Source organism: Stenella coeruleoalba (genome assembly GCF_951394435.1).
Source record: "Stenella coeruleoalba genome assembly, chromosome: 4".
Classification (NCBI taxonomy): domain Eukaryota; kingdom Metazoa; phylum Chordata; class Mammalia; order Artiodactyla; family Delphinidae; genus Stenella; species Stenella coeruleoalba.
This window is the reverse complement of record NC_137149.1, coordinates 99,562,358-99,584,077: the sequence shown is the minus strand read 5'-3', so window position 1 is coordinate 99,584,077 and position 21,720 is coordinate 99,562,358. Positions and strand designations below refer to the sequence as shown.

At 41.2% G+C, this 21,720-nt stretch overlaps 2 protein-coding genes across 3 annotated transcripts in view; both read right to left on the bottom strand.

The window, feature by feature from the left end:
* RUFY3 (RUN and FYVE domain containing 3) overlaps positions 1 to 1,092 on the bottom strand; it is an 84,755-nt gene extending 83,663 nt beyond the window's left edge. For both annotated transcript variants that reach the window (XM_079919766.1, XM_079919769.1), the window contains exon 1: positions 491 to 1,092. In XM_079919766.1, coding sequence (XP_079775892.1) covers positions 491 to 839 — 349 coding nt within the window. In that variant the 5' untranslated portion in view covers positions 840 to 1,092. The remainder of the gene's footprint in view (positions 1 to 490) is intronic.
* An 18,425-nt stretch (positions 1,093 to 19,517) lies between these two features.
* UTP3 (UTP3 small subunit processome component) lies at positions 19,518 to 21,695 on the bottom strand. Its single transcript, XM_079920432.1, has one exon. The coding sequence runs from the start codon at positions 21,585 to 21,587 to the stop codon at positions 20,172 to 20,174; it is 1,416 nt and encodes a 471-aa protein (XP_079776558.1). The 5' UTR covers positions 21,588 to 21,695; the 3' UTR covers positions 19,518 to 20,171.
* Positions 21,696 to 21,720: the final 25 nt, after the last annotated feature.

The following is a 21,720-nucleotide window of genomic DNA, read 5'->3' as shown; positions in this document are numbered from 1 at the left end:
AAAAAATTTAGTGGTCCAACCGAGGCCACGCGGGCGGCGGCGGCGCAGCAGCCACACCTATCGACCGCAGCGGCGCTGGGAGCCCGCAGAAGGCGGGACAGCTGGGCTGCCGGGTCTCCGGACACCGCCCCCTCCTCCATTCCTTCAGGAAGGGCTCCCACCGGAGACCCGGGGCTGGGACCCGGCGAGCACGTGGGAGGCTGGCGAGGACGAGCGCCCGGCCCGGGAGGGGAGAGGAGGCCGGGCGGGAGCCTGCGGCCTTGGTAGACTAGGAGGTAAACAGTCCGGCGCCCGGACCGCGGCCGCCCCCCTGCGCCCCCGGATGGGAGCTTCCCGAGAGCCGCCCCCAGCGCCCAGTCTCCCCGTTGGCTCGGGGCCCTGCTCAGCTTCGGGGAGCCAGCAGGAGGCGGAGCTTTGCGGAGCCGGACTGGCCCTTCCCGGCCGAGGCCCCCCTTCCCCACCGGCATCCCCCTTCCCGGCCGCTACTCACGGTGTTTGCCGCCGCCGCCGCCGCCGCTCGGGTAGTTCAGCAGCAGGAAGGGCAGCGGGGAGCCCGGCGACGGCGGGGTCCTCCAGGCGCGCTGTTGCTGCGGCGGCGGGCGCGCTACGAAGCCGGCGCCTCCATCGCCCGGGTAGAGCAGGAAGAAGGGGGCAGCCACCGGCGAGCCGGGCTCCGATTGCCCCGCGGGGGAGGCCAGCGGCGGCCCCGCCTCGTCCTCTCGGTCCGCGCCCCCGGCTGAAGCGCGGCGCGGCTCCTCCAGCCGCTGTTTCCCGCCCCTCGCCGGTTCCTCGCTGCAACTTTCCGCGCCGGCAGTGGGCGGCGGCGAGGTCTCAGCCATGCTCGTTCCTTCCTTCGCCGCCGCCTCCGACTCGCACCCGGGCCTGGGCAGGGGAGCAGAGGGTCACGGCGGGAAGCCGCCGCCCCGTCCCGTCCGCGCCACCGCCACCTTTCTCCTTGGCTACGGGCCGGCGTCTGGGCTCTGCCGTTCCGTCTACTGCCCGCCCCGCCGGGGTCCGAGCCAGTTGAAGGGACGGCCCCGCCCGACGGCGCGGTCTCCCTACCGGCCGCCTCCTCCCGCCTGCCCCTCCCGCCCCGGCCCCCAGCCTGCGGCGCGGCTCCCCTAGGGGGCGGCCTCCTCCTCTTCCCACTTCCCACATTCCGCTCGGCTCCGGCGGCGCTGAGCTCACTCCCGACCCTGGGGGAGGGTACGGTGCCCAGTGCCTGGTCCTTACCGGCCCCCGGCACGGCCCTCCTAAGCGGTCAGGTGTGTTTACCCCCCGGTGCTTGAACGGTGGGAGACCTGGCCAAATATCTAGCGGCGCTTTTCTGTGCAACCGCCCAGCTTCATCGGTAGCACGGAGGCACAAAGATCTGGGTTGAAGAGGCGAAAGCTAATTTTAAAAAGGAACCTGCTCCCCCCACCCCTCCCGTATTAAACTGTACCCTATGCCTTGCATACACTATAACCGTTCATTCACGGTTTTGATTTATGAGCTTTTTATGTGAGACACCAGGGGTGGGTGTCTTCCTTCCCCCACCTCTTTTGTTCTCTGTCATGTGCCCTGTATAGAAATCTTGTATTTGCTCTGACTTTAACTCCCTGGTTTTCCGGGGTTCCGCGTGCGCCTGAATACGTTTTAAACCAAACAGCTTAGAATTTATGTGACAGGCGTCTGTTACAGGGCGACAGTTTTCACTTTCATAGTGCCTGTGTCTCACTAGTAATTGGCCACTGTTGCTTTATTTTGAATATTTGAATCGACGATTACTGATCCAGTAATTCCCATAAACATTTCCTTCTATAATAGAGACAATTTCCAGTTACTATCGTTATTCCTTAACTCTAGATTCTATGAACGTGCCCTCGTATTTCCTAGGTGATTAGCTTTGTGTTCGGGTTGCAAAATGCTGGCATGGAATCCATGTTGACTCATAATTAAAAATCACTGTTGTGTAACATTTTGAACACCTGCTTTTCCTTCTTTCTCTGGTCTGTCTTTCCCTCTGTAGAGGAAGTTATGCTTCTCTGAAAGGAAAAGTAAACCTTTTTATTGTTGTTATCCTCTGAAAATGACTCTTGAAATTACAAGAAATTACCGTGACACGTCTAATACTATCTTTCACCAAGTCTTTTAAACAAAACATTTTAAAAGGAGGTGTTCACAAGAAGCTAACATCAAGGAGTCAGAAAATTTCTTAGTAGTTTTTCAGTTTCTGGCATTTCCATGACCTGTTGATTCCAGTGCTACAGCCTACTTGAGTAAGTTATTTGTTCTCTGAGCCTGGATTCCAGTTCTGGAATAGGGGAAAATAATTATTATTAGCTATGTATTATCATTTTAGTAAAACAACATATAACTTACAGTAATAAAAACAGAATTGCTGGGGGGAGCTCTTTCATCATATCTTTAGCATTTTGGAATTTTGTTGGGTCTTTTCAGTCTCTCTAAGGGCGAGAGTCTTGATAAAAAAACATACTTGCCTTTTAGGAATTACAAGCTGTATAATACCTTGAAGAGAAAAACTAAAGCATTACAGATATATGATTTTAATACCCAACCTTAACTGGATCTTTTTTTTTTTTTTAAACTGAAGTATAGTTGATTTACAATGTGTTAATTTCTGCGGGATAGCAAAGTGATTCCTTAACTGGCCTTTTACCTTGTTTTGGCATGCAGAAATTTCCAAGCATCATTGTATTCTTGTCAGGTTCCTTCACACAGGTGTTTTGAAATTTTTCAATAAAGAATTTAACAAGAATATACACTTATTCCATTGTAGGTAGAAGAAAAGAAAACAGACTCCACACAAATCACTCTTGAGGAAGGGCAGTAAAAGCCAAGGGAGTCACCAAGTTAACAAAGTATAAAATGTTGTCTAGTTTAAATCGCCAGATTTCTCCTTTCTAGTTATCCAGGTTACCTACAGGTATTAGAAACATTGACATGCTGTGGAATCTTGCAGTATACTGGGGTTTTTGTGCCTCTTTACTTTTAAAACAGTTCTGTTTATGCTTTATGTCATTAAGTGGCAGTGCAATGAATATAGAAAATCAATTGAAATATGAGTCCTTTAACATTTACAGGCAAGGCTATTTATGGGCATTTTCTTTAAAGTGGATGATACTCCAAGTTCCTAGTTTCTTATGCTTTTAGCTTTTGGATCAATATTATAATCACAGCTCTACATAACCTTTAGTGACATAAAGGGCTGATTCAACTGCTACATACATTTAGGGACGCTAAGATTCAAAAAACAAGCCAAACCATGCTGCTCCTTTATGAAAATGCACAGAGCATCTGCCTATACTGTTTTAAAGGGACGAAATCCAAACCACTGTAAGAATCAAATACTATTAATTTTCCTGTAAAATAAAGCAAGAGGTGTTTTTCAACTTTATTTGCATTTTGTTTTTAGTTTTTCATGTTTGGTGGTTTTTTTTTTTTTTTTTTGCAGTACGCGGGCCTCTCACAGTTGCGGCCTCTCACTGTTGCGGCCTCTCCCGTTGCGTAGCACAGGCTCCGGACGCGCAGGCTCGGCGGCCATGGCTCACGGGCCCAGCCGCTCAGCGGCACGTGGGATCCTCCCGGACCGGGGCACGAACCCATGTCGCCTGCACCGGCGGACTCTCAACCACTGCGCCACCAGGGAAGCCCTCATGTTTGGGTTTTTGAAACCCTTAGGGGATCTTAAGGATGGACACTTAGAATATATTACAAACTTTTAAAATATCAATGTCATGGATGTACTTTTAGCCTAAGCTTCTTAGAACTGTGATCAGAGAAAAGATACCACTTGGGAAGGGATGATATTCTTTTTCAGATTTCAGTAGTCTTAAATTTATTGAAACTTATTTTGTGGCTTAGCACGTGATCTATCCTGGAGAATGTTACATGTGCACTTGAAAAGTGTGTATTCAGCTGTTTTTGTATGGAATGTTCTATAAATAGCTATTAAGTTCATCTGGTCTAACGTGTCATTTAAGGCCAGTATTTCCTTATTGATTTTCTGTGTGGAGGATCTGTCCATTGATGTAAGTGGGGTGTTAAAGTCCCCTACGATTATTATATTACTGTCAAATTTTCACTCTATGTTTGTTGATATTTGCATTATATGTATCTAGGTGCTCCTATGTTGGGTGCATACATGCATACATATTTACAATTGTTACATCTTCTTGTTGGATTGATTCCTTTATCATACTAAATGTCCTTCTTTGTCTCTTGTTACAGTCTTCATTTTAAAGTCAATTTTGTCTGATATAAGTATTGCTACCCCAACTTTCTTTTCGTTTCCATTTGAATGGAATACCTTTTCCATTCACATACTTTCAGTCTATGTGTGTGAGATATTTTCTTTCATAATATTTATTTATTTATATTTTATTTTATTTTTTTGAATTTTAACTTAATTATTTTTTTACACAGCAAGTTCTTATTACTCATCCATTTTATACACATCAGTGTATACATGTCAATCCCAATCTCCCAATTCATCACACCACCATCCCCACCCCCTGCAGCTTTCTCCCCTTGGTGTCCATACGTTTGTTCTCTATATTTGTGTCTCAACTTCTGCCCTGCAAACCGGTTCATCTGTACCATTTTTCTAGGTTCCACATACATGCGTTATATACGATATTTGTTTTTCTCTTTCTGACTTATTTCACTCTGTGCGACAGTCTCTAGATCCATCCATGTCTCAACAAATGACCCAATTTCGTTCCTTTTTATGGCGGAGTAATATTCCATTGTATATATGTACCACAACTTCTTTATCCATTCGTCTGTCGATGGGCATTTAGGTTGCTTCCATGTCCTGGCTATTGTAAATAGTGCTGCAGTGAACATTGGGGTGTATGTGTCTTTTTGAATTATGGTTTTCTCTGGGTATATGCCCAGTAGTGGGCTTGCTGGATCAGATGGTAATTCTATTTTTAGTTTTTTAAGGAACCTCCATACTGTTCTCCATAGTGGCTGTATCAATTTACATTCCCACCAACAGGGCAAGAGTGTTCCCTTTTCTCCACACCCTCTCCAGCATTTGTTGTTTGTAGATTTTCAGATGATACCCATTCTAACTGGTGTGAGGTGATACCTCATTGTAGTTTTGATTCCCATTTCTCTAATAATTAGTGATGTTGAGCAGCTTTCCATGTGCTTCTTGGCCATCTGTATGTCTTCTTTGGAGAAATGTCTATTTAGGTCTTTTGCCCATTTTTGGATTGGGTTGTTTGTTTCTTTAATATTGGGCTGCATGAGCTGTTTATATATTTTGGAGATTAATCCTTTGTCCGTTGATTTGTTTGCAAACATTTTCTCCCATTCTGAGGGTTGTCTTTTCATCTCGTTTATGGTTTCCTTTGCTGTGCAAAAGCTTTTAAGTTTCATTACGTCCCATTTTTAAATTTTTTTTATTATTTTTGTTTTTATTTCCTTTACTCTAGGAGGTAGATCAAAAAAAATCTTGCTGTGATTTATGTCAAAGAATGTTCTTCCTATGTTTACCTCTAAGAGTTTTATAGTGTCCGGTCTTAAATTTAGGTCTCAAATCCATTTTGAGTTTATTTTTGTGTATGGTGTTAGGGAGTGTTCTAATTTCATTCTTTTACATGTAGCTGTCCAGTTTTCCCAGCACCACTTATTGAAGAGAGTGTCTTTTCTCCATTGTATATCCTTGCCTCCTTTGTCATAGATTAGTTGACCATAGGTGTGTGAGTTTGTCTCTGGGCTCTCTATCTTGTTCCATTGATCTATGTTTCTGTTTTTAATACCAGTACCATATTGTCTTGATTACTGTAGCTTTGTAGTATAGTCTGAAGTCAGGGAGTCTGATTCCTCCCGCTCTGTTTTTTTCCCTCAAGACTGCTTTGGCTATTCGGGGTCTTTTGTGTCTCCATACAAATTTTAAGATTTTTTGTTCTAGTTCTGTAAAAAATGCCATTGGTAATTTGATAGGGATTGCATTGAATCTGTAAATTGCTTTGGGTAGTATAGTCATTTTCACAATATTGATTCTTCCAATCCAAGAACATGTTATATCTCTCCATCTGTTGGTATCATCTTTAATTTCTTCCATCAGTGTCTTATAGTTTTCTGCATACAGGTCTTTTGTCTCCCTAGGTAGGTTTATTCTTAGGTATTTTATTATTTTTGTTGCAGTGGTAAATGGGAGTGTTTCCTTAATTTCTCTTTCAGATTTTTCATCATCAGTATATAGGAATGCAAGAGATTTCTGTGCATTAATTTTGTATCCTGCTACTTTACCAAATTCATTGATTAGCTCTAGTAGTTTTCTGGTGGCATCTTTAGGATTCTCTATGAATAGTATCATGTCATCTGCAAAGAGTGACAGTTTTACTTCTTCTTTTCCAATTTGTATTCCTTTTATTTCTTTTTCTTCTCTGATTGCCGTGGCTAGGACTTCCAAAACTATGTTAAATAATAGTGGTGAGAGTGGACATCCTTGTCTTGTTCCTGATCTTAGAGGAAATGCTTTCAGTTTTTCACCATTGAGAATGATGTTTGCTGTGGGTTTGTCGTATATGGACTTTATTATGTTGAGGTAGCTTCCCTCTATGTCCAATTTCTGGAAAGTTTTTATCATAAAACTTGTTGAATTTTGTCAAAAGCTTTTTCTGCATCTATTGAGATGATCATATGGTTTTTATTTTTCAATTTGTTAATATGGTGTATCACATTGATTGATTTGCATATATTGAAGAATCCTTGCATCCCTGGGATAAATCCCACTTGATCATGGTGTATGATCCTTTTAATGTGTTGTTGGATTCTGTTTGCTAGTATTTTGTTGAGGATTTTTGCATCTATATTCATCGGTGATATTGGTCTGTAATTTTCTTTTTTTGTAGTATCTTTGTCTGGTTTTGGTATCAGGGTGATGGTGGCCTCATAAAATGAGTTTAGGAGTGTTCCTTCCTCTGCAGTTTTATGGAAGTGTTTGAGAAGGGTAGGTGTTAGCTCTTCTCTAAATGTTTGATAGAATTCACCTGTGAAGCCGTCTGGTCCTGGACTTTTGTTGTTTGTTGGAAGACTTTTAATCACAGTTTAAATTTCATTACTTGTGATTGGTCTGTTCATATTTTCTGTTTCTTCCTGGCTCAGTCTTGGAAGGTTATACCTTTCTAAGAATTTGTCCATTTATTCCAGGTTGTCCATTTTATTGCCATAGAGTTGCTTGTAGTAGTCTCTTAGGATGCTTTGTATTTCTGCAGTGTTTGTTGTAACTTCTTTTTCATTTCTAATTTTATTGATTTGAGTCCTCTCCCTCTTTTTCTTGATGAGTCTGGCTAATAGTTTATCAATTTTGTTTATCTTCTCAAAGAACCAGCTTTTAGTTTTATTGATCTTTGCTATTGTTTTCTTTGTTTCTATTTCATTTATTTCTGCTCTAATCTTTATGATTTCTTTCCTTCTGCTAACTTTGGCTTTTGTTTGTTCTTCTTTCTCTAGTTCCTTTAGGTGTAAGTTTAGATTGTTTATTTGAGATTTTTCTTGTTTCTTGAAGTAGGCTTGTATAGCTATAAACTTCCCTCTTAGAACTGCTTTTGCTGCATCCCATGGGTTTTGGATTGTCGTGTTTTCATTGTCATTTGTCTCCAGGTAGTTTTTGATTTCCTCTTTGATTTCTTCAGTGATCTCTTGGTTATTTAGTAATGTATTGTTTAGCCTCCATGTCTTTGTGTTTTTTACGTTTTTCTCCTTGTAATTTGTTTCTAATCTCAAAGCGTTGTGGTCAGAAAAGATGCTTGATATGATTTCAGTTTTCTTAAATTTACTGAGGCTTGATTTGTGACCCAAGATGTGATCTATCCCAGAGAATGTTCCTTGCACACTAGAGAAGAAAGTGTAATCTGCTGTTTTTGGATGGAATGTCCTATAAATATCAATTAAATCTATCTGGTCTATTGTGTCATTTAAAGCTACTGTTTCCTTATTTATTTTCATTTTGGATGATCTGTCCGTTGGTGTAAGTGAGGTGTTAAAGTCCCCCACTATTATTGTGTTACTGTCGATTTCCTCTTTTAGAGCTGTTAGCAGTTGCTTTATGTATTGAGGTGCACTTATGTTGGGTGCATATATGTTTATAGCTGCTATATCTTCTTCTTGGATTGATCCCTTGATCATTATGTAGTGTCCTTCCTTGTCTCTTGTAACATTCTTTATTTTAAAGTCTATTTTATCTGATGCGAGTATTGCTACTCCAGCTTTCTTCTGATTTCCATTTGCATGGAATATCTTTTTCCATCCCCTCACTTTCAGTCTGTATGTGTCCCTAGGTCTGAAGTGGGTCTCTTGTAGACAGCATAACTATGGGTCTTGTTTTTGTATCCATTCAACAAGCCTGTGTCTTTTGGTTGGAGCATTTAATCCATTCACGTTTAAGGTCATTATTGATATGTATGTTCCTAAGACCATTTTCTTAATTGTTTTGGGTTTGTTTTTGTAGGTCCTTTTCTTCTCTTGTGTTTCCCACTTAGAGAAGTTCCTTTAGCATTTGTTATTGAGCTGGTTTGTTGGTGCTGAATTCTGTTAGCTTTTGCTTGTCTGTAAAGCTTTTGATTTCTCCATCGAATCTGAATGAGATCCTTGCCGGGTAGGGTAATCTTGGTTGTAGGTTCTTCCCTTTCATCACTTTAAGTATATCATGCCACTCCCTTCTGGCTTGTAGAGTGACTGCTGAGAAATCAGCTGTTAACCTTATGGGAGTTCCCTTGTATGTTATTTGTCGTTTTTCCCTTGCTGCTTTCAGTAATTTTTCTCTGTCTTTAATTTTGCCAATTTGATTACTATGTGTCTTGGCATGTTTCTCCTTTGATTTATCTGTATAGGACTCACTGTGCTTCCTGGACTTGGGTGGCTATTTCCTTTCCCATGTTAGGGAAATTTTCGACTATAATCTCTTCAAATATTGTCTCTGGTCCTTTCTCTCTCTCTTCTTCTGGGACCCCTATAATGCGAATGTTGTTGCGCTTAATGTTGTCCCAGAGGTCTCTTAGGCTATCTCCATTTCTTTTCATTCTTTTTTCTTTATTCTGTTCCACAGCAGTGAATTTCACTATTCTGTCTTCCAGGTCACTTATCCGTTCTTCTGCCACAGTTATTCTGCTATTGATTCCTTCTAGTGTAGTTTTCATTTCAGTTATTGTATTGTTCATCTGTGTTTTTTTTGGGGGGGGTACGCGGACCTCTCACTGTTGTGGCCTCTCCTGTTGTAGAGCACAGGCTCCGGACGCGCAAGCTTAGCGGCCATGGGCCTAGCTGCTCCGCGGCATGTGGGATCTTCCCGGACCGGGGCACGAACCCATGTCCCCTGCATCGGCAGGCGGACTTTCAACCACTGCGCCACCAGGGAAGCCCCATCTCTGTTTGTTTGTTGTTTAATTCTTCTAGGTCTTTGTTAAACATTTCTTGCATCTTCTCAGTCTTTGCCTCCATTCTTTTTCCTAGGTCCTGGATCATCTTCACTATCATTATTCTGAATTCTGGAAGGTTGCCTATCTCCACTTCATTTAGTTGTTTTCTGGGGTTTTATCTTGTTCCTTCATCTGGTACATAGCCCGCTGAGTTTTTATCTTGTCTCTCTTTCAGTGAATGTGGTTTTTGTTCCACAGGCTGCAGGATTGTAGTTCTTCTTGCTTCTGCTCTCTGCCCTCTGGTGGATGAGGCTATCTAAGAGGCTTGTGTAAGTTTCCTGATGGGAGGAACTGGTGGTGGGTAGAGCAGACTGTTGCTCTGGTGGGCAGAGCTCAGTAAAACTTCAATCTGCTTGACTGCTGAGGGTGAGGCTGGGTTCCCTCCCTGTTTGTTGTTTGGCCTGAGGCAACCCAACACTGGAGCCTACCTGGGCTCTTTGGTGGGGCTAATGACAGACTCTGGGAGGTGTCACACCAAGGAGTACTTCCCAGAACTTCTGCTGCTAGTGTCCTTGTCGTCATGGTGAGACACAGCCACCCTCCGCGTCTGCAGGAGACCCTCCAACACTAGGAGGTAGGTCTGGTTCAGTCTCCCCTGGTGTCACTAGTCCTTCCACTGGGTCTCGATGCGCACACCACTTTGTGTGTGCCCTCCAAGAGTGGAGTCTCTGTTTCCCCCAGTCCTGTTGAAGTCCTGCAATCAAATCCCACTAGCCTTCAAAGTCTGATTCTCTAGGAATTCCTCCTCCCGTTGCTGAATCCCCAGGTTGGGAAGCCTGACGTGGGGCTCAGAACCTTCACTCCAGTGGGTGGAGTGGTATAAGTGTTCTCCAGTCCGTGAGTCACCCACCCAGCAGTTATGGGGTTTGATTTTACTGTGATTGAGCCCCTCCTACCGTCTCATTGTGGCTTCTCCTTTGTCTTTGGATGTGGGGTATCTTTTTTGGTGAGTTCCAATATCTTCCTGTCGATGATTGTCCAGCAGCTAGTTGTGATTCTGGTGTTCTCATAAGAGGGAGTGAGAGTACGTCCTTCTACTCCGCCATCTTGCTTCCTCTCCCTGTATTTTTTATATTTCTAGTAGTAGACTTTTCTTTTTGGCTTAGAGAAGTCCCTTTAACGTTTCTTTTAAAGCTGGTTTAGTGGTGCTGAAATCTTTTAGCTATTCATTGTCTGTTAAATTCTATCTCTCTTTCAAGTCTGAATGATAACTTTGCTGGGTAGAGTATTCTTGGTTGTAGTTTTGTTTTGTTTTTTTTCCTTCTGGCTTGCAAAGTTTTTGTTGAAAAGTCAGTTTATAGCTATAGCCTTATGGAAGTTCCCTTGTATGTAACTAGTTGCTTTTCTCTTGCTGCTTTTAAGATTCTCTCTTTATCTTTAATTTTTGGCATTTTAATTTTAATGTGCCTTTGTGTGGACCTCTTTGGGTTCATCTTGTTTGAGACTCTGTGCTTCCTGGACCTGAATATCTGTTTGCTTACCCAGGTTGGGGTAGTTTTCAACTATTATTTCTTCAAATAAGTTCTCTGCCCCTTTCTCTTTCTCTTCTCCTTCTGGGATCCCTATAATGGAAATGTTAGTATGCTTGATGTTGTCCCAGAGGTCTCTTAAAATATCCTCATTTTTTAAAATTCTTTTTTCTGTTCAGCTTAGGCAGTTTCCACTACTCTGTCTTCCAGATTACCGATCCATTTCTGTGTATCATCTAATCTACTGTTGTTGATTCCTTCTAGTGTATTTTTAAATTTCAGTTACTCTATTCTTCAGCTCTGTTTGGTTCCTCTTTATGTTTTCTAACTCTTTGTTGAAATTCTCACTGTGTTCATCCGTTCTCCTCCCCAGTTCAGTGAGCATCTTTATGGTCTTACCTAGAACCCTTTATCAGGTTGATTGCTTATCTCTACTTCATTTAGTTCTTTTTCTGAGGTTATGCCTCTTTGTTCGGAACATATGCCTCTGTCTCCTCATTTTGCTCAATTCTCTATGTTTATTTCTATGTGTCAGGTAGGTTGGTTACACTTCCTATTCTTATTGTTATTTTATTTTTGGCCATGCGGTGCAGCTTGTGGGATCTTAGTTCCCTGACCAGGGATTGAACCTGGGTCACAGCAGTGAAAGTGCCGAATCCCAACCGCTAGATCACCAAGGAACTCCCTACATTTCCTGATCTTAGAGAAGTAGCCTTGTGTAAAAGAAATCCTATGGGGCCAATCAGCATGCTACCCTCTGGTCACCAGAGCTATATGCTCTAGGGGTGCCCCCCCATATGGGTTGTGTGTGCTGTTCTTTTGTGGTGGGGCTGACTACTGTGGGTGTGTTGGTTGGAGGAGCTGACCCCTGGCCCAGTTGGCTGCAAGGCTGTGCCTTATGCTGTAGCTGCTGTGGCCTGCTGTGAGGCAGGACTGGATCCCCGGAGCTAATAAACTACAGGGAGGATTCCAGGGTGGAACTTATCAGCAATGCTGTTATCACAGTAGAATGAGCTCCCCCAAAATGGCTGCTGCCAACATCTTCACTTCCAAGGGGAGTCCCAGTTGCCTCCTGCCTCACCAAGAGGCTCTCCAAGATCACCAGTTTGATCCAGGCTTATTTCAGAATACTACCTCTCTGCTGGGACTTGGAACATGTGAGATTTTGCAAGTGCCCTTTAAGAGTCAAGTCTGTTTCCTATAGCCCTCTGGCTCTCCTGAACATATGCCCTGCTGGTTTTCAAAGCCAGAAGTGCTGAGGTTTTGTCTTCCTGGTGCATGACAACCAGGCTGGGGAGCTTGATGTGATGCTCAGCCTCCTCACGCTTTGGGGAAGGACCTCTATGATTAAAATATTCCTCTTGTTTGTGGGTCACCAGATTCGGGGTGTGTGGATCCTGACTATACTGCCTCTCCACCCTTCCTACCCATCTCGTGATTCCTTCTTTATGTATTTAGTTGTGGAAAATCTTTCCTGCTAGTCTTCAGGTTGTTCTCATAGGTTGCTGCTCTGTAATTAGTTGAAATTTTGGTATGTCTGTCAGAGAAGGTGAGTTCAGGGTCTTCCTACTTTTAACATCTGGCCACCTCTCTTATGAGCACTACTCTTAATGCAATACTCTTATTAAGAGTACAATGCACTCTAAAGAAATATATTTAGCTTAAGCTATATATATATATATATTTTAAATTTATTTATTTAATTTATTTATTTTTAGCTGTGTTGGGTCTTCATTGCTGCACGTGGGCTTTCTCTGGTTACAACGAGTGGGGGCTACTCTTCGTTGCCGTGCGTAGGCTTCTCATTGCGGTGGCTTCTCTTGTTGCGGAGCACGGGCTCTAGGCACGTGGGCTGCAGTAGTTGTGGCGTGTGGGCTCAGTAGTTGTGGCTCGTGGGCTCTAGAGCACAGGCTCAGTAGTTGTGGCACCCAGGGTTAGTTGCTCTGTGGCATGTGGGATCTTCTGGACCAGGGATCGAACCTGTGTTCCCTGCACTGGCAGGTGGATTCTTAACCACTGCGCCACCATGGAAGTCCCCTTAAGCAATATATTTAATCAAGATCAAACAATGGCACTTTTCTTTGGGTGGTAGAAATATGGATGTATTTTTCCAATTTTCTATTTTTCTTCATTTGCAAGTAGTCTGTAATGAATGTATTACCTTTATAATAGAAAATAAAACATGTTGAAGGACTATTTTGATGAATAGTTTGATAATTATCTTTTTTTATTATGTTATATCTTTTTAATGAAGATCTACTAACAGCAAAGTTGTGTTCCTTGTGTATACTGTGGAGTAGAACTCAAGAGGCCTACCCTAGAGGAGCTTATCATATTTTGTGTCTATTTAGAGTTTTAATATCTTAATAGAATTGCTGAAACTACTTCGTTGTTTGCTTTTGCTGACCGTCTATGACTTTGTCCACACTTTGTTCCAATTTTCATGCTTTTTTTTCAGATTTTCTTCTAAATTTCTCTCATATCTGACCCTGAATTTGTCCTCTTTGCTTTAATTGAAATTTTCATCTTTTCTTGCCTGTGTTATTGCAAAGGACTCCTACCTGTTTTTCATGCCTCTATTTTTAATCTATTCTAACTCCATTGCTCTACAGCAGCTAGAATGAGTAACTTAATCTTCTGAAGGTTGATCTAATTATGTCACACTGATTCTTGAAAACCCTGGTTGCCTTCCCTATACCTGGTATACAATCTAAGCTCCTTAAGATCATTCCTGATCTAGCCCCTCCCCACTTTGCTGATATTATTTTCCTGCGCTTGCTTCACCCTTGTTGGCTCTGGATAAACTTTAACATGTTTGACATTCCTTATATTGCCACACCCACTCTTCCCTCAAGATTTCACTCAAACAGATCTTCTCTGGCCTCCTTAAGTAGAGAGGCACATGCCTCTTTGGAGGTCCCATAGCATGCTAACTAGGGCAGTTAATTGCTCCAACTGTGTCTGTCTCTTCCACCAGAGTGTCTACATCCAAAGTTGACATCTTTGAGGTTCTCCTTTTTCAATGCACAACACATTTACTCGTTTAATAGTTCTCATGCCCCTACCTCCTCCCCCCACCCACGTACCTTTTTATTAACAATTCCTTTCCTCTTCCTAAAATCTTATCAAAATTCTTTGATCCTGTGGCCATCAGAGACCTTGAATAGAAGTGATTCAGAAAATTTGGACTGAATATGAAGTTTAAGGAATAAACATTTATTTGGCTGCAGTCTCTCTTCTTGTGTATGTTCAAGCATGATATGCTTAGAAACTTAAGTATGTTTAAAAGCTCGCTGAATAAATATAAAAAATTCTAGGTGCTAATAAAATTTTTTTTAGTCTTCTACTTTGAATAATCCCCTTACCTACCAATGATTAAGATGGTCCATATATATATATATATATAATATATATACATATATTTATTTATTTATGTATGCCATATAAAGCAATGCTTAAGGGTACAAGGAACAGTCCCCTAAAGTCTCCTATGAAGTCCGAGTATTCCAGGCTTCAGAGAGTCCAGGAATCCAATGACATGGTATGTAAAATGTTGTGATTATGTCATAGGGAAGAACAAATCTAACTCCATATTGGGTCTGTTTCTTTTATTTTACCTTTGTATTCTATTGCTTTTGCTATTAGAATGTTGCCTATAGCCTGAAATATACAGGATAGCTCATTTTCAAGTCTCCGACCTTGAAAGGTATAACACTTTTGGGACTTCCCCTGTAGTCCAGTGGTTAAGACTCTGCTTTCCAGTGCAGGGGGTGCGGGTTCAATCCCTGGTTGGGGAACTAAGATCCCACATGCTGTGGGGTGCGGCCAAAAATTAAAAAAAAAAAAGGTATGACACTTTTCCATTCATATAGAGATAAAAAGTTACAGAACAGAGAATAACATTTGTCTTGTTGCAGGTTTACAGGAACTTAGTGACCTGATCTATGTGGATAGTTGCAAAAACAAAGGAATCTGACACCAAGAAGTTTGTAACAACCAACTACACCCCCTCCCTTTTTAGTGTAAAAGCCCGAATTCTAACTTGGGTAAGATAGTTCTCTGGACACCCTTAGTCTGCTGGCTTTCCAAATAAAGTTACTATTCCTTGCCCCCCAATAACTCCTCTCTTGATTTATTGGCCTGTTGTGTGATGAGCAGTACGAGCTTGGACTTCGTAACAATTAGGCCTGTGTTATTGTTCTGAGGGGAAGGTCCATTGCTTTCATCAGGTTCTCATGGGACTACTCTAGAGTTTTTGTAGTCTCATGGTAAATAATACCACATCATATTTCATTCTTGTAATTAATTTCATTCACATGCTTATGTTATAAGCGAAGAGAACCTAAAAAGCTGTGTGTTCAGAGCAGTGTTTCCCAACGTGTTTTATAGAGCTTCTGGATAAGCATTCTCTGAGGTGTCTCTTAAAAATACAGATCCCTGGGTCTACACCAGGCCAGCTAAATAATAAGTTGTGGAGGTAGGGCACAAGAATTTGCGTTTTAAACTTACCAATGGATCCTTAGGCATTCTGGTTTAAGAACCAGTATGATAAAACCAAGGAGAAAATGAACTCTTTCAAGGGGAGAAAATTAGTTTTGTTTTTATTTATTTTTTTAATGGATTAATAGTAACTAACATGAAACACTTACTCCCTGCCAGGTGCTGTCCTAAATGTATGTTATATGGTTTAACTATTTAAATGGCTATAACAATCATATATTATTCAGTGTGAGGAAATTGAGACACAGAGAGGTAAATAGACGAAAGACACATAGTAAGTGGTAAAAGTGGGATTTAAACTCTGTCTTGGCTCCAGAGGTCAAGCTCCTAATTGCTACTCTGTATAGTTTCACTTAAGAGAGAATATTTTTATTAGTTTCCTGCAGGTTTTTTGTTTTGTTTTATAGTTATAAAAAGTGTTGATTCTTAATATTTATTATTATTCAAAGCTTCACTTTGAAGCAAATATAAAAAAATCAGTTTTTCTTCTCCAGTGAATAGCTGAAAGAATATGTATGTAAGAAAACATTTTCTGGAACACATAGTTAAAACAACTACATCAAATTAAAAAATTTGATATGACACTGAGCAAAATTTAAAAACTTTAACATTTGTTGATGTGGGTGGTGTTAAACTTTCTATACTGTTTCTGCATTTAAACTTGTGATGGCAAACCACAAATGTTTTAAAAAGAATCAATATTTGAAATGATTTTTAAAACTCTGACTTATTACCTGAAGCAATATTCAGTTTAAATGATTTGGAACTGTAGTTGAATCCTACATGATGTTTTTGGATCATCTACTGTTCAGAAAGTGGTACGTGTTCATCATTGTGATCCCTGAGATGTAAATTATACTGATTTTCACCTTTCCTGAATTATTTTGGTAATGTTAACTTATATTACCATATTAAAATTCTTTTACTTCATACAACCAGCAAGGAAAAATAAGCGACTCTACTCCTCAGATATATCAAATATTTTCTGTATCAGATATGTGAATACAGTTATTCACATTACCTAATCTAGTTTTTATATTTAAAAATCACAAAAAGTAATTTCCCAGTTTGCCAAAAGTTTTGACTATTAAAGTCTGACAAATTTATTTCCACACAAAAATTAAAGGGATATGTTTATTTTATTAACTCCTTCATAAGTAAGAATATAGGTGAGAAACTATGGCTTACAGAATTGACTAGCCCAAAGCCAGTCAGCTGATTTAGTGGCAGAGTAAGTTACTGCATCACTAATTTGATATTTTCTTCTACTTTAATTTTTAATATTTTGTATTTTCAATAGCTGCCCATAGCTTAACATGCTGACATAAAACTAACAGGTTGTTGCTTTGTATTGATGCCTGACACCAGTAATCTACTTTATTGGAACTCTTATCCATGTGAACTCTCCTGAGTTCACAAAGTGAGTCTCTGTGATAAATGATCATACTGAATAGTTAACAATTTATTATTCATGTGTTAGGACAGTATCCAGCACATCTCAGTGCTCTTTAAATGTTTTTTAAGTAAATACAAAATTTGGAAGATGTAAACATTAAATCCAGTAGTTTCTCTGTTACTTCGTTTACTGTTAATTCACCTCAGGCAAAGCCACTTTTTATGTTTATAAAATAGGATAGTACCATCTAGATCCTAGCTATTACAGAATGAATTAATATTTATAGTGTTGTGAGGTCTCTAAAGGAATATGTGATACATCTGGAGAAATATGTCTTAATTTTTTCCACTTTCCTTGATGGAAGATTTTTCTTCCTTTAAAACATTTTTTTTCCCTTAGCACAACTTTACACGTGGCAGAAATTCGACGTAGAACATTAAATACCTTCAACCTCTAACTTCATTTCCTTGTTTTTGTCCTGTCCCAGATTTTCTATATCCCTTCATGTGCTCACTTGCCCAGTGCTCCCCTCTTGTTCCAAACTTAGAATATTAATTTCTTAAGCATTTTTACATATACGACTATATTTTATTCTCTATGTTCCTGCAATGAATAGGAATCACTACACTATTAGCTATGTGTTGAGCATCTGTATGTCAGATGTGGATGCTCACAACCTGTGATAAGAGCCAACACTGGGAGTTTCCTGGTGGTCCAGTGGTTGGTGGGACTCCGAGCTTTCACTGCTGAGGGCCCGGGTTCGATCCCTGGTTGGGGAGCTAAGATCCCACAAGCCACACAGCGTGTCAAAAAAAAAAAAAAAAAAAAGCCAAAGCCAACACTTATTAGGTGTTTACTGTGTAACAGGCATTGTTCTAAGTGCATTACATATATTAATTCACTTTATCCTCATAATAATTCTATGAAGTAGGTACTACTACTACTATCCCCAGTTCAGATGAAAAAACTGAGGAAGAGAGATCAAGTAACTTGCCCCTAGTCACAGGTACTAATTGATGAAACTGGGGTAGGAATCTGGGTGAAGCCTGCTCTTCAAACAGAAAAACTTGAGTTTTCCACCTGTGTGTTTCTCCTTTACTGTCACACTATTACCACTCACAACACTTCTGACACCATGTTTCCCCCACCAAGCAATTCTCTGCAACACCAGCTGGGTGTCCTACAATTTAACCAACTCTGACAGTCTACCTGGAGGTAGCGTCAGATCCCACAGGTTAAGGGCTCGGTCCCAAAAGACTGCCCCTACTCCACTTTAGATACCAATCACAAAGTCCAGGTTGTTATCTGTGCTTCTGACCGATGGACTTTAAGTCTGACGTTCCCATAACTCCCACCTTGGGTTTGATTAATTTGCTAGAGTGGCTCACAGAACTCAGGGAAACACTTATGTTTACACTTTACTAAAGAACATGATGAAAAATATAGATGAACAGCTAGATAAAGAAGTACATAGGGTGAAGACTGGGAGGATCCCCAGCACAGGAGCTGCTGTCCCCATGGAGTAGGGTGCATCACCCTCCCAGTACGAGGATGTGTTCACCATCCTGTAAGGTCCCCAAACCCCATAATATCGGGATTTTGTGGAGGCCTCCTCACATAGACATGACCAATTATTAACTCCATCTCTAGCCTCTCTCCCCTCTCTGAAGCACGGGGGTCTGGGGCTGAAAATTCCAAGCTTCTAATCACAGCTTGGTCTTTCTGGTGACCGGCCCCCATCCAGGAGCTCACTTAGAGTCACCTTATTAGAACAAATGCTGTTCCCACTGCTCCTACTACTTAGGAATTTACAAGGGTTTTAGGAGTTCTATGCCAGAAACCAATATATATATATTTTCTATTGTCTCACAGCTCTTAACCACTGTTATATGTATATACCTATACCCAAGGTAGGTATAGTACCATATACCTGAAGAAAATGAGTCAGAGATCAAGTATAACTCAAAATCAACCTAGTAAGTTAACTCCAAAACCTGTACTTTTTTACTATATCAGAAAAGGAAGTATAGGATATGGCTCTTAAGCCAGAAAGGCTAGGCTGAAATCCTGGTTCTACCACTTAATAGCTATATGACCTTGAGAAAGTTACTTCTCTTTGCCAGTTTCTTCATCCTTAAAATATGGATAATAGAATTTACTACGTAAGAGTTGTGAGGAATAAGGATATAAATAAAATGCTTACAAAAGTACCTTTGCACTCAATATAAACGTTTATTTCTAACTTTCCTTTTTTATTTATAAGAAAATAATCTGGCATGTGCGCTACTCTGGCAGCAGTTGTAAGCCAGAAGTTAAAAGAATGAAGGCTCAAATTAAGCCGGCTTGGGTCCAAATCCCAAGCATATGTCCTTTAGGAAGTTAACCTCCGGGAATTTCAGCATCCTCATCTCTGACGGAAGAGAACAGTACCACTGCACAAACTTGTGGTAAATGTTTTAATAATAAATATTAACCACTGACCACCTCTGCATTTCTAGCAGCTAGCACAATGTTTAATGAATAAACAGTGATATAGGTAAGATGTCCTTTGTGCTTTCCTTCACTAGTCCTCTCATTTTCTCCCTGGCATCATCCTAAAAATTTTTAAGTTCACCATCTCATCTTTTCCCTACTGTAAAGACCAGAATAACTATAAAGAAAAATGTAATTTTGTTACCACCTTTAGTTACCACTTACCCAGTAGTAATCATACCAGATTTTCAGCAAGTGTACAAAGAGCACCCACCAGTACAGAAGGGGAAATGGAATTTTTATCTTACCACATTAAGGACTATTAAAAAATATTCACATTTAATGTAATTAAGGCATATCTCTTTCTGTTTTTAACCAAGTTCCTCTTGAGTCCTAAGCTTGTACCACAATAAAATGTACAAAATCCATAAGTTTACAGTAGACTCATTATTAACAAGTATGCTGCTCGAGAATTATACTTTAGGTAAATGAAATGTCAGAACTACATTATAGCCTGTCTTACAAATAAGATGACTGCCAAAGGTGCATTCTCTTCACTTTATGTGAAAAATTATAAAAGTACTATAAGTTTGATTGTTGCTCCACAACTAGCTGTGGAATTTCCCTAGGCTACTATTTGACAGAATGTTGGAGAACTTTTTTCATCACCATCTCTCTTCCCACGCACCCTCATATTGTTCCCGCAGTTCTTAGTGTGATCTGATTCCAAATTAAAACACAAATAAATTAAGCAGTAACTCAAACAATTTTCCCTATTGACAGACTTTTAAAAATTTACGGTTAGGTATTAAATATTAATACAATCATGTCACCAGTTAAAAATAAAAATTTATTGATCCAAAATTATTGCCAAAAAACTTAAGCTAAGCAAAAACTTTATTTAAGCTTAATGCTCTTTTTAACCCCTGCACGAATGCCAGATAGTTCACCACTATAACGTTGCTCTTCTCTACGAACTTCACGAACCTGGCCTCTTCTGCGAATTTTGGCTCTTCTGAACTTCTCCCGGTGTTTCACTCTGGGATTCCGATCAATCTTCTTTCTCCTAGGTGTAAGCCCCCTATTTTTAGCAATCTGATAAGTAATGGCTCTCTTTGCATTTTGAACTTCAAGAGCCTGTTCTTCAGTACTATCTTCTTTCTTTCTCTTCAATTTTTGTCCGTCTTCTATTTCTTTATAGTATTTCAGTGCAGCTTCATCAAAATCAGAATCATCAGAAAGGTCTGTAACAGCAAAGGCAGCAACAGCAGAAACAGATTTTGGCTTGGCCTTTGTGGATTTTGCTTTTAGATTCAGTTCTGCCTTTCCAGCATCATCGTTAAGTGTGAGCAGATGACGAATCTCAGAGGACAGCTTCTGATCCACAAATGACAGCTTGTTGATCAAATTTCGGTAGGTAACAAGCCTTTCTATGACAGGATGTCCATGTGCAGGGACTCTCCTAGCTTTCAGAATCAGATAAAAACTGATGTTGGAGCAGTAGTTCAAATAGAGATTGTATTTGGTCCTCAGGTATTGGCTTCCTTTTCCAGGTGGAATGATCTTTTGCTCCACCAACTGTAGCAATGGCTCCAGCTCATCCTTCACCTCTGTCAACTTAACTTTCAGGTCATCTATCAGCTCCAAGAGCTCTGGCGATTCTTTTCGCAGCATCTTCAGCTTCTCTCTCACTGAAACTTTCGCCAAATCCTTCACGACCCGTGTCTCAACCTCATTTACCCGAGGTACTGGTTTTGCAAAGGCCTCCACCCAGGTAACTCCAAAATCGTCCTCTTGCAGAGCTTGGGCTAAACGCCGCTGAATGAGCTGTGCCTCCTCTTCCTCCTCTCTTTCCTCTTCCTCTACTTCTTGTTGACTCTGCCGGCCTCGGGACTTGGAACCATAGTCCGTGTCGTAGTAAAGTTTTTTCCTCTGACCCCACGACAAACTGGGATCCACCGAGGCCTCAGCCTCACTCTGCATGGAGCTCCCACCATCATCATCGTCATCCTCCTCATTCCCCGCACTCTCTTCATCTTCATCGTCCTCATCGGCGATATCTAGGGCAAGAACCTCCTCCTCATCGCCATCCTCCTCCTCGGCCCCACTCTCCACTTCGCTCCACCCCTTAGCCAAGGCAGCCCGAGATCGGGCCTCATGGAAATCATCTACCTTATCTTGGTAGTAGCTGGAGTCCGCTGGTGAGGGAGGAGATTCCAAATTGTCATCATTTTCGTCCGCTGGGTCGCGACCTGCCTTAACTCGCACAGCTGCCCACTTGGCCGCTCCGCGCCGCCGGGATCGCCCCACCATAGCTCGCAGTGTCAGCTTCTACAGCGACGTCTGGCTTTCGGTCACCTCTGACTTCCGCGCACGAGCCACGCGCTCCAGCAACAAGCCTCTATAACAGCTACGCGCTCTCCTACCATGCGCGTCTGCGGGCACT